This window comes from Gossypium arboreum, chromosome 7 (genome assembly GCF_025698485.1).
Source record: "Gossypium arboreum isolate Shixiya-1 chromosome 7, ASM2569848v2, whole genome shotgun sequence".
Lineage (NCBI taxonomy): Eukaryota > Viridiplantae > Streptophyta > Magnoliopsida > Malvales > Malvaceae > Gossypium > Gossypium arboreum.
This window is the reverse complement of record NC_069076.1, coordinates 88,808,378-88,821,246: the sequence shown is the minus strand read 5'-3', so window position 1 is coordinate 88,821,246 and position 12,869 is coordinate 88,808,378. Positions and strand designations below refer to the sequence as shown.

The following is a 12,869-nucleotide window of genomic DNA, read 5'->3' as shown; positions in this document are numbered from 1 at the left end:
TCTAACTCTCAATTTTTACATATTATATTAATTTAGTATAATTTTAAAAAATAAACCCTCAAAATATGAAAATATGCTTGATGCTAATTCTAAAATATTTAAAAATATATATTAAAAAACCCCTCCCCCACCACCGTTCATATCAAGGTTTCTAACATCAACTGATCTCTATATTCCACCTTGTTGCCAATGATTTCATGATCCACAAAAGACTACATGATGCTTGTCCTCAGCCGATCATATGTGGGTAGCCTCTCGATAGCAGCCCATTTTAGAGCTTCTTCATCATCTTCCACACGGCTACTTCTTTTGGAACCTGGAACCTAAAAATACATCTTCCATATTCCAACTACTCTTGCTTAAGCTCCTCCCTATGCTGCTATGCCTTGTTCTTCTACTAGGATTTCAACTTCGAGGTCTTTCTAAACCATCCATATTTTTGGATGCTTCTTCTTCGTTTTTTCTTTTTTTTTTCCCTCCCAATAATTCTTGAATGTGAAAGAAAAATGTTCTCACGCTCTATGTCAATGTAGAGAAGTGTTGAATCTTTTCTTTTAGGGAGGCACATAGAGAAGTGTAAATTCAATGGAGATAGAAGGAGAATATATATACAAGCAAGTCAGTGCGAGTATATAGGGCGTGGGGGAGAGGAAGAGGAACGGTGGTGGGGAGGGGGAAGGGGACAAGAACAGTGGTGGGAAGGTCCGGTCGGGGAGGGGAGAGAGAAGGGGTGGGGAGATTTTATTTTACTTAATATAAATATAATTATATTTATGTAATATTAACATTAATATAAAATTTATTAAAAATTTTATTTTATATATTTTAAAATATTATATATATTTTAAAATATTTATGTATTTATGTATCTTTATTTTTAAAATTAAGATCAAATTGAGATCATTTGTAAATTTTGAGAGTTTTTAAAATTATGACTAAATTGATATAATATATAAAAATTGAGGTTAAATATTTATTATACCATTTTAAAATGCCACATTAGCTTGCCGTTTGTAATTTAATGATAGTGACCAAAATGACCAAACTATGTAAATAGATATTTAAATTACAATTTTCTATTTTGAGCACCTAAAATATTAATTTTAATTGAATGAATATTTATATAATTTACCCAATATTTTTATTATGTCTTATTGGATTACAACAATAAAAGTAGACTGAATTGCATGTCTGTGTTTCAAGTTATTACCCAATAAAAAGCTCCTAGTATTTCTAAGTTGTTACCCAATAAAAAGCTCCTACTTGAACTTATTATCTACTCTAAACTAATAATTTCTTTTAGGGGCTCCTGGAAAAGATTTTGAAGTATAGTTGGTCCAGAATCGATTAATTTTTCAATCCATCAATATTGTGTTTGAGTTGCTGGGGATTTTTTCTTTTTGACTTCACAAAGAGCTTCAACTAGAAGTGAAGCTGGGATCAAGTAATGTGTAACGCGCAATCACCTATTGAAAGAAAGTAAGCGGTACTTGCTTGGTAGGATTTGATCCTTTTCCCTTTACATGGCATCTAAGGGCATATATGCTTTTTCTTTTTCTTTTTTTTCCAATATAAGGGCATATATGCTACCACTTAGATCAAAATATTAAGTAGATCAAAATCTATGACAAATTATTTCTAATCAATAAAATTTTCAAATTATTTAAGTGGGATTAATAACATAATACATAATTATATTCTTAAAAATAAACTATATATCCTAAAATTAAATAATATTATTATTATATAAAAGTAATTTCTTAAACTTAAGGATGTGATTGGAAATGCATTGTCAATTAGATTTGAGAGTGATAGTTTGTAATTAACCTAATTCTCATCCTTCTTAAGAGTTGGAAACTGTAATTGGGATGTTCCAATTGATTTACACTCAAGTCGGTGATATCCACTAATTATAATAATTACCAAACATATCACAGATAATTAAACTCAAATTTAATTATTAAAATAGCCACTCAAATATTAACAATGAACTTATCCTCTAATATTCTCTACTAAAAACTAGATTTTTAATTCCGAGTATAATCATTAACCATATAAACTAACAACCTAATTGTTAACTTCTCAACTACATTAATAATGATGGAAAATGAGAAAGCAAAACAACATAAGTTATTTTTACAACTAAATTAATTAGAGACAGCCAAGATTATTAATGGATTGACCAAATAGCATGGTTTCTTTTGGCAACTTAATGGATAGAAATTGAGATGTAAACTGAACACCGTACCTGTCATTTTACCTTACCCGGGGGGAATATGTTGGCACTCATTATTACTTGCAAGTAACTTTAAATGAGACATTTTTAGAGTGGACATTGGGATGTAAGGAACCCTAGGTCCATCAATGTCAATTTCATCCACCCCGTGAATGATGTTAGCCAATTCTTTAAATGTCTCTTTACTCACTCTACCAACTTGGGAGGACCTTGTTGGATATTAAAAAGCTTAACTTTACAAATTTATTTTAGACAGTGTTGAACATCAAAATTCACCCTTTTTCTCCATATTATTTTTTTATTATTTTTTATTTGAATTTTCCCTTACAGTATATTTTTTGATTGAATATTCGAGTACTATAGTGAAAGGGACTAATTATTACACGCTTAAAGAAGGGAATTTAACGTAAAATAGGTATGCCATACGAGGATAGTTGAAAGTACTGCCGTATGCTGCACTGCAGGATATCCATCATGTCATAACCTTTTTTAATTAATTCTAGCAGAAAAATAAAAGGCTATGTCATTGTGTACAGGACATGCAATTTAATTGCTAAAAAGTATTTCGAAACATATATTTTATTTTATTAATAAATAAATAAATAATTTTTATATATTAAATTAAAAATAGATTTATCTTTTATTAAAAATTTTATCATATTTATGGTTAAAAATTAGTTATTGTATATCAACATTAGATACATACGGCACATTTTGTATAACTATTTAATTATTTTATTAAACACACTAGTTTTTAACATTAGAAATAGATATAATTTTTAACAGAAAAGAATTATTTATTCTTTAATCTAATATATGAAAATTAATTTACTTATTTTTAAATAAAGGAAGTAAAATGCGATCTCTCACTTCTAATAAAGATGCCTCATGAAATGTTATTATTGTTTGAAAGATTGGAGGAGATCTGGGCTTCCTATAGATTCAATGTGAAATAAACCAAAATATCCATTTGGAGTTGGAACACGAACGTTATAATAGCAAAAGCAAAGCCTCCTTAATTTGGTATAGTTAGTAAAGTTTTAAAAGTTAGAAGAGAAGTACATTTTAATTTCAAAGGTAGTTGGTAAATCAAAGGAAAATGTTGACAGAAAAGACAACAATTTCAACAGGGAAATTCTTGTAATAAAGTCGATGAGATAATGAAATAGTTAAAAATCAGCTTAGTTCACATATTCCATCAAAACCCACAGCTAGATTTTGATGGATGTGGGGTGTATTTATGGGCACTGTCTTGTAATCCAAGTTAAAGAGGGTTTACATAGAGGCAACCGAGTGGGGCGTAGGGTGATGCAATCACTTAACCCTTTTTGAGTTTGTTTCCTCAGTCTTTTTCATTTTTCTATTCAAAACCATTACCTAGCCATGTCAGCTGCCTTCTCTACCTTATTACAATTTCCACACATTTCAGTACTATTGTACAAAGATTTGCCCATACCCCCCAATCATTTAATTTCCTACTCTTTCTCTCGCTCTGCAACCCTTCTTTGTTTTTTTATTTATTTAATTTTTTGGTGTTCCATTGTTGCTGAGAAATTTTGGACGTATAAGGTAAGCTTCTTCTTTATTTTATTTTTAATCTCTGGTGAAATTTCCTCGGCATTTCCTTAGGTTCCTCATGGCGTGTGTTGTAGGCAGATAGATAGATATACATGGTCCATAGTGCTTTACCACACGGAATCTTAGCTTGTGAATTTGCAGTAAAAGTGAATGTTATACTTCAATATTCCATTATCGGTTTTTTTTTTCCTTTAGAAAAAAAGAGGCTTTTGGTCTCGGTTGTGTACCTCACATGGAAGTTGTGGCATGATTTAAACTTCTTTTCTCTTTCCTTTTTCTTTTACAGAGTCCTCAGAGAAAGAGAGAGAGAATATTGTGGAATTTGAAAACCAAGATAAGATATATTTCAGGAGATGTGAAATTTGCAAGCAAAGATGACATCTTTCAGTGGGTTAAGCATTGGTTTAAGTTTGGTTTTTGGTTGTCTTTTACTGGCTCTTGTTGCAGAGCTTTACTATTTGCTTTGGTGGAAGAAGAGAATTACCAGCTCACAAGTTGAGTATGATTACAACAACTACGCAAAGGAGCTCGTTCAACTCTTCTGCTGGAAAAAATCTGCTTCTTTGCATGCATCCACCGCTACCAACAACAACAATAATCAAGGTTTAGTTAAAAACAAAGATAGCAATGGTGTTGAACCAGACTTGGAAGTTGGCTCAAGCAGAAATTTGCTGGTGAAGGGTTTTGGAGAAGAGGGTGTAGAATCAGAGCTCATGAGACTACACAATCTGGCAGGTCCACCCAGATTTCTCTTCACAATCAAGGAGGAAACAAAGGAAGATTTGGAGTCTGAAGATGGCAGGTCTAGAGGTGAGAAGAGCAGAAAAGGATCCAGAACAGGGAGCTTGAGTGATCTTATGTTAACTGTTGACACTCCTCTTAGTCCTTTGGCTTCTCCACCATTGAAGTCTCCTCCTTTGAACCCCTTTGATTCTTATCACCGCAATGGATTCAATCCCCTCCTTGAATCATCCACAGATGCAGAGTCAAACAAGCTTAGATCTTCACCTCCTCCAAAATTCAAGTTCTTAAGGGATGCAGAAGAAAAACTTTTAAACAGATTGATGCTAGAAGCTGAGAAAAGGGTACAAAGAAATGGTGGTTCCATTCAAAACTGTGGTGTTAAAGCTGCCAACAACACACCAATTTTAACAGAAGACATACAAGGGTCTTTCCTTAAATTCATTGTTGGAAAGAATGGAACACCTCTGCAATATTTACCACAGTGCCCTTAAATTCATTGTTGGAAGGAATGGAACACCTCTCCAATATTTACCACAGTGCCCTTCAAGTTCCTCTCAGATATTGCCGTTGGATTCCTGCTAGATGAGTTTCTTTCACTTTTTTTTGTTCTTTTAATTTATTCTTTTCATCTACCACTCAGTACTATAGTCATAGTTGGTTACTTGTATAAAAATGTGTATTAATTTTAAACAGTTATTATTATCATTTTTTATTGGGGGGTTAGGGGAATCTTTTCAGGGGATGATCAGCTAATTTGGTAAAGATAGCCATCACCAATCTGCAACATTTGCAAGGCATCTAGAGTTAAGGCAAACTGACAAATTCAACAGATTGGTATTTTGGATGTTGTTGGCTAGTTCAAAGGGGGGACCCCTTTGTGGGGATATCTGGTTTTTGCCCATCCTCCATGTCCCCTGAGCAGGTTTTCAGACCCCAGTTCTCATCGTACGAAAGGGCTAACAATGCTCTCCTTTTTAAGGTTATGAATTGTTAAAGGTTTCTATGGTATTTTTTTTCAACTAATCTAAAAAAATTAAATATTTACAAGAGTGACTCAACTTCAAAAATAATGACAGAAATAATCTGAAATGATAGTGTTGGTCGGTGCTGATACCCAACTCAACCATCCTTTAATCATTAGCTTCTGATTGGTGCCGGCCATGAAAGGTTGATACAGCCCGGCACTATTCATTTTAGGTTATTTCCATAATTGTTTTTGAAGTTAAACCATGCTTTCAAATATTTAATTTTTTAGATTAAATTGATAAAAAAACCTGATTCCTACGCATAGTTATAACTTATAACATGTTTACGAGGTGTACAACTACTCTCTTTTTTTTTTCTTTTTTTTTTTTCAATTCAAACAGTCGAAAATTATACACAAACTTTTTTTCTACCTTTTTCCATGCCTGATTACAGTACCAAAAGGTACCAAAGCACGCATGATAAATTAAAGCTATTCTCACCATTGTTGTCAAAAATAGTCATGATTTCATATAATCTCATTCCATCACTTGTTCTTCATCTGCTATGCCCATATCTTCATTTCATTCAATTTTTGTGGGTCAACTTTTGGCAGCAACAATTTGTGACCAAACAATGTTTTTTAGTAAACAGTTATCAGTCTAAAGCTTATTAAAGAATTTGTAGTAAACAGTTTTTCTTTTACAAGAATTTGTATCCTTTAAAAGGATTCTCTACTGAAGGTGATAAATGCAGTGTGCATAGTTTTTGAATTTGAGATTAAAAAGAAAGAAAGAAAAGACAGGAGAGCTGAAGGAATTAAAACATTAGGATTAGGTTGAGAGAGCCAGACATGGAGGAGTGGTCCAAAAGTTGGAAGTCAATTTCTATTGTATTCATTTTGTTAAACCCTGAACCATCGGTGTTTTTATTGGGGAAATGTGCACATCTTGTACGTTGTGGGTTCTGGAGGTTTGCAATCTGGATTTGCGCCATTTCAGCAAATTAGCATTAAAAAAAATCTAATAGATTACACTTTGTACGATGTAGGACCAGGGGAGTGCCATTTGAAATCTTGAAGTGCTTGTCTAGCCTTAAAATATACTTTTATATGTGCATATAAAGAAACAAATTAGATGGCTCCTGTCTACAATGGACACGTCCCATTCTATCATCAATTAAAAGAGATCATATTCTAGCAGGAGATCATTAAAAAGTTAGGCTTGTGGTTTTTCATCAAGCAAAAGTTTACTCAAAGTTTTCTTATTGAACGAAAGCAAAGCAGATTCATTAAATAGAACAGGCGTCAATGCTAAGAATCTTAGCAAGCGCAGCAAGGGGAAACACAACCCATCCATCGAGTAAGACATCCTACCCGTACATTGCACCACCCAATTAGCAGTTTCGTTACATAATCGGAGAATACATTTTTAACAAATATTAAAAGGAGAAGTTAAATCGAGGATATCAGCTTCAATCACCCGAGAAAGCTAGCACGAATTGTTACCACCTTTAAGAGAGGAAATCAAGTCACTATTATCAGATTCTATCAGCACATCAGTCCATTTTCTTCTTGCGACCAAGGTAGCTCCTAAATGAACCGCTAAAGCTTCCACAACCTGCACTGAGGACGCAATGAGAAAGGCATTCACACCTTCAACAATTTCCCCTTTTTCATTCCTAACAATGGCAGCAATCCCATGCCGCATCACAATTAATTTTGATACCTCCTTGCCTTGAAGCAGACCATCATAGGCCAATATTGGTAGACGATGCCCTTCTAGCATCATTTGGCCAAACTAATTCCTCAGTTTCTCTCATTGCTTTATGCATAGTGATCCCAGATTGTCATTAATGCCTTCAAATATTATCTGGTTTCTTGCGATCCATAAATTCCAACAAATATAAGCAAGTAGTCTAATCTGGTCTTTCACTACATTTGAAACAAGCCAACAACTTTTATCATTCCACCATTTGAAAACTCTTTTAAAACTTTCCTTTTGTGGATAGTAGCTAAACGTTGATTGATTTGAACTTGTAAGTGCATAAGGGCATTGTACAGCCCAATTTTGGCCCGGGCTAAAACAAACCCAAACTAATACCCAATTACACAGGCCAAAACTAAACTAGTCCTAATACCCAATTACATTAGCCCAAAGCCACCAATGGCCCGAGATAATTTTCAAAACAGAAACCCTAGCCCCTCTTTCCCTATGCGTCTCTGCCTTCATGTGCTAAGTCAGCACGCTTGTCGCCCGAAAACCACCATTCTTGGCATCTTGCACCAAAATGGTAACCTTGCCTCGTTGACCTTCCTCCAACCTGCAAACAAACCAAAAGGAGAACAGAAACATCAAAGGCAAATAGCAGCAAAAATAAACAAAAGAAAATGACAATAATATGTATTCAGCTATATAGCCACAAGAACTTCAATGTAATATTTTTACAGACAGATTTCGAATACAAAAAAAAGAAGAGCAAATCCAAAGTTCTTTTAGTTTCTATAAGGTATTGTTCAATATTGCATCATCTATTTTCAACATAGAAAAATATATCAATATATTTTCGAAATAAATTTTCTTACCTTTGTTACGAATCGAAAAGTGGAAAGTTTCTTCTATTTTCTTTACTTTTTTGGATTTTTCATCTCAAAAACGGGTCAAGGGAGGAGAAATGGCCAAAATGGCCTTTTTCCGGTGAACGCCGGCCATCGCGGACGACAGTCGCCGTCGCCAGCGGCTGGTGGCGACAGCGGAGCCAAGGTGGCGCTCTATGGCCAGCCTAGGGTTTCTTTAGGGAGAAAAAGGGATAGGGGGCTTGTTTTTTTTTAAGGGAAGAGGTAAAATGATTTTTTTTTAAAAGAATTTTCACTTATATAGGCTACATAAAATGACGCCATTTTGAAAGTTGAGTTCAGAGGCCAAACGACGTCGTTTTGACCTCTAACCCGTGGCCCGACCCATTTGCCTTTAGGATCCGAGTGTTTTTAATCAGAATGGTTAATTGCGCTTTTAGCCCTTCCGCTTTTCTATTGTTTTGCAATCAAGTTTCTTTCATTTTAATTTTTGCCCTTTAATTTATTTTGATTTCAATTCGGTCCTCCCAAATGTTGTGCGTTTTGAAGGAGAAGGGAAAATATCCCATTTAGTCCCTTCTTGTTATTCGCGCGTTCAATGTGGTCCTTTTCCTTTTTTATTTATTTCAGATTTGCCCCGAATTTTAGTTTTGAGTTCAATTTTAGTCATTTTTCGGTTATTTTTGCTATTTTATTAGTAAAATTAGTTAATTTATTATTATTCTTATTAATGTATATTATTATTCTTATTAATGTATTCTTATTATTGTATTATTGCTATTATTTTATTATTATCACTATTATAATTATATTTCCTTTCTATGCTTATGTATTTATTTATTATTATTATATTTTGTATTATTATTACTATTATTATATCTCTATTTACTTACCTAGATTTTAAACATACTTTATTTTATTATATATTCTCATTATTTATTGACTTATATCCTTTTATGGTTTCTAACTTTAAATTATTTGCTATTTTATTATTAATATTACTATTGTTATTTACTTATTTATACTTTTTCATATAATTTCAAACTTTATTTATTTTTTATTAATGTTATTATTTAGCCGATTTACATACCATTTACATGCGTATTTGTTTACCATTATTTTAGTTCTATTTATTAACTTTCTTTTATTTGTAATCCATTTATTTGTTTGTTTATTTATTCTCATCCCTTTTTTGTGATCGTCATTGTGTTTATATTATTTTATGCATATTAACATCATAATTCATTTTCCATTTTACTACAAAATCGTATTACATTAACCTTCACTTGATACATAATTTTTTTTAAAAAAAAATAAGCGATACTCCGTGTTTCGAGATTCGAAAAAGTTGTTCCCTAATTCACGGGGTTTCGATTTTCTCAATAAATCCAAGTATACGAGTCCCTTTTGTAAACATGAGTTTTTTTTCAAATAATCTCGAGAATTAAGAAAAGATCGTATTCTAACTTACGGGATATGATTTCTTTCTAAAACCGAGATAATCAAACATTTTCCAAAATAAATAATTTCCGGTGTTTATTGTAACGCCCCAATTTTCGGGAATTCTGTGAATGTTGGCATAGGTTTAATTATGTTAGTGGGCCTCTAGAAGGCCCAAGCTTAAGATAGAACCCGGCAATTTTAGTTAATTTTTGTTCCATAATAAAAAGGAGGTGAAATTATGAAATAGAACCTATGTGAAAATGTTTGAAAATGCTATAGGCTAAATTGAAGTGGCCAAATAAATAGGAGTGCAAAATAGGAGGATTTGCATGACAAACCTCCCATTTTACATGAAGTGGCTAGCCATCATGTTGTTGTAGACAAAATGTGCACTTGATATCCATAATTTATGGTACAAATTGATACAAATTGATAATAGGTTAGGTAAATGTTCCATGATAATGGGTTAGGTAAATGTTTCATGATAATGGGTTAGGTAAATATTTCATGATAAGAATTTCATGTCTTTTATATTAAAGAATTAAATGGATGAAATATGAAGTTTTATTAAAAGAAAAAGGGGTGAAAAGAACAAAGTTTTGTCCATCTTTGTTCATCATAGCTGAAAGTTAGAGAAGAGAAAGGAGAGGAGAAAGCTCTTGAGTATTCGGTCATTAGGAGGAGGAAAATTGAAGGTAAGTTCTTGGTACCTTACTTCTATTTTGAGGTTCATGAGTTCTTCTTGATTCTACCTTAACTCTTGAAGTATATTTTGATTTTAGTTGTGTTGTGAGCATTTAGTCATGAATTAAAATGAAGGAAATGGTTGTTGTTTCATGTTCTTTTGATGAAAAATGGAAGATAGGTGAAGTTGAGCCAAACAAATGAGCATGCATGTGCCTTAGATGTTAAAGGAAAAATCAGCTAACATGTTGTGCTTTAAAATGATGAAATGGAGATTATACTTAAGTAAAATCATAGATATGTGATGATTGATTGGTGATATACATGTTTAAATAACAAGCATGCAAGTTAGGTGTGAAAGAGTGATTTGGTAATAAATCTGCTTGGGACAGCAGCAGTAACGTGACTTTGGAAAATCACCATAAATTGTGGGAGATGAGTTAGAAGCTGCATAAATTATGTAATTAAAGATTAATGAGTCTAGTTTCAAATGGAATAAACTAGAACATATTTTGAATTCTGTACAATGAGAAATTTGATTCGTAATGAAGAGTGGTCAGATTAGTCAAACAGTGAAACATGGGAAACTTTAAGAAAAATCTGGTATTGATTGGCCATACCAAAAATTCTGAAAATTTTGTGGATAGAAGATATATGAGTCTATTTTCAGGGAAAATTAACGGCACTTGATTTGGAGTTTCGTAGCTCCAGTTATAAATGATTTAGTGACTGTTGTTCAGGAAGACAACTTGCAGTGAAATTATGATTATGTGGTAAACATTGACAAAAATTTGTTAATGAGTTGCTTATTGATTTCTTATAAGCTTACTATGATCTGTAGGTGTGGTTGGCCGAATATTGTAAGGGGTTAATACGTAGTTTGTATTTGAATAGTTAGATTAACGTGTTAGTAATCCAATTGTAGGCGGTTCGTGTGTGGATCTCGTCAGCATATCGTCGCAAACAGGTGTGTAACTAACACCCTCTTTCTTAGTCTAGATCGGCAAAAGTCGAAAAGTCGAAATGCCGAAAACCGGTATTTTGTAGATTTGTGAGTGTGCGAATGCTCGTGAGGTAAATCGATTAATGTTTTTGGTAAGTTACAATATTTGGACTGCAAAGTGCATGATTTCTGTGCCCTCAATATTTTTGGGCCTAATGGGTCAAAATTGGAATGATGGGCCAACGGGCCCAATTCGGTAAGAACCCTCGGTACGTGATTCTATAGTACGTGAAAGGTAGGAATATGCATGAAAAACCCTAAAATAGATAAATTACTGAAATACCTTTAAAAGTGAAAAATTTACAGTTTTACCCCTAGGAGATAAATTACCGAAATACCCCTAGGGTTAAATTGACTTAAATGCATGTTTGACTGTTGTTATTTACTGCATGCCATGTTGTTATTATCTGATGCATGGGACTGGGATATTGACGGAGGAAGTACTGAAAGTGGCTTGTCCACGTACTGGAGGCTTTGCCTCAATTTACTGTTAACTGAGCAGCAATGCTGCAACTGTGGAGTGTTGGGCTGGGTGGGTTGAGCTATCCCCACATGGAGTGTATGGCTGGTACGGGTGGAGTGTAGTGGTTGGTGGGTTGAGTAGTCTCCCCAAATGGGCTTGCATATGTTATTGATGTTGCATGTATTTTGAAATGGGCCTATGGGCCATACTGTTATCTGAATAAGGGCTAAGGCCCGTTTATTGTAATGTCTGAAAAGGGCTCTGGCCCAGTACCACTGTTACTTGAATGGGCTTAGGCCCAATAGGCTTGAGCTGACTTGGGCTTTGAATGGGTTTTCCTTACATACTGAGTTTCCCCAAACTCACCCTTTTATTTTCATCCACGCAGGAAATCCCCAACCATAGTGGACTTGGAGTCGTGAGGGAATTTGAGTGGCCACCGCTCGAAAGTTTGATTTTCTTCCGTGAACTGGACATCCTTTTATTTACGTTTGAAGTTTTGGGTTTTAAATGTAATAAGGCCGCTTAATTATTTTTGATGGTTTTAATATGTATTACTAAGATAGGTATTACTTATTTTAACTGTTGAAATTGGATAGCTTTAGGGCACGTTTTCAAAAACAACAATTGATTTCAAAATAACACGACAATAAGCAAAGCTTCCGCATTGAAAGTATTTTCCAAAATTAATCACTTTTCCTAAAAATGACTTAATCAAATCGGTTTCCTAGAAGTATCCATGACGTTAAGGTGTGGCAATGGCGGTATGCATGTCTAGGATTGGATCCGAAGGGAGCTTGGTACTTAAGCAGTCCGATGGACTCACCACCTCTTTTCCGGTTTCCTACCTAGTGCACAGCTTCCATTCACTTTAATCCTTAATGAATTAATCTTTTAAACATCAAGTACGATTTTCTGGACTTAGAATGGAAATTTTTTTTTAACGTTTTTGATGTGGCATGCCGGATCCGGCCATAACTTCTGGGCCGGGTTTGGGGTGCTACATTTATCTTCGTTTCAGAGATTTAAGATATTGTGTCCTAACTTACGGGACATAATTTTTTCCCTCGATTAATGTGAAATACGTCATTTTCTCAAAATAAAATTAATTAAATAATATTTTAACAAAGGATCGTTTTTTTAAAATCTTATTGATTCTCGACACTAAGACATTAATTAA

At 33.6% G+C, this 12,869-nt stretch overlaps 1 protein-coding gene and 1 long non-coding RNA gene across 2 annotated transcripts; both read left to right on the top strand.

The window, feature by feature from the left end:
* The first annotated feature begins 3,509 nt into the window (after positions 1 to 3,509).
* On the top strand, positions 3,510 to 5,248 carry LOC108482139 (uncharacterized). The gene is made up of 2 exons (XM_017785251.2): positions 3,510 to 3,805; positions 4,101 to 5,248. Exon 2 carries the CDS (start codon positions 4,189 to 4,191, stop codon positions 5,047 to 5,049), a length of 861 nt encoding a protein of 286 aa, XP_017640740.1. The 5' UTR covers positions 3,510 to 3,805; positions 4,101 to 4,188; the 3' UTR covers positions 5,050 to 5,248.
* Positions 5,249 to 10,083: 4,835 nt separating this feature from the next.
* Positions 10,084 to 11,650, top strand: LOC128295600 (uncharacterized). The gene is made up of 2 exons (XR_008286137.1): positions 10,084 to 10,234; positions 11,149 to 11,650. It is a non-coding gene; the product is annotated as an uncharacterized LOC128295600 (long non-coding RNA).
* The last annotated feature ends 1,219 nt before the right edge of the window (positions 11,651 to 12,869 follow it).

Coding starts and splice junctions, on each gene's coding strand:
- LOC108482139 (XM_017785251.2), top strand. CDS start 4,189: ATGACATCTTTCAGTGGGTTAAGCATTGGTTTAAGTTTGGTTTTTGGT.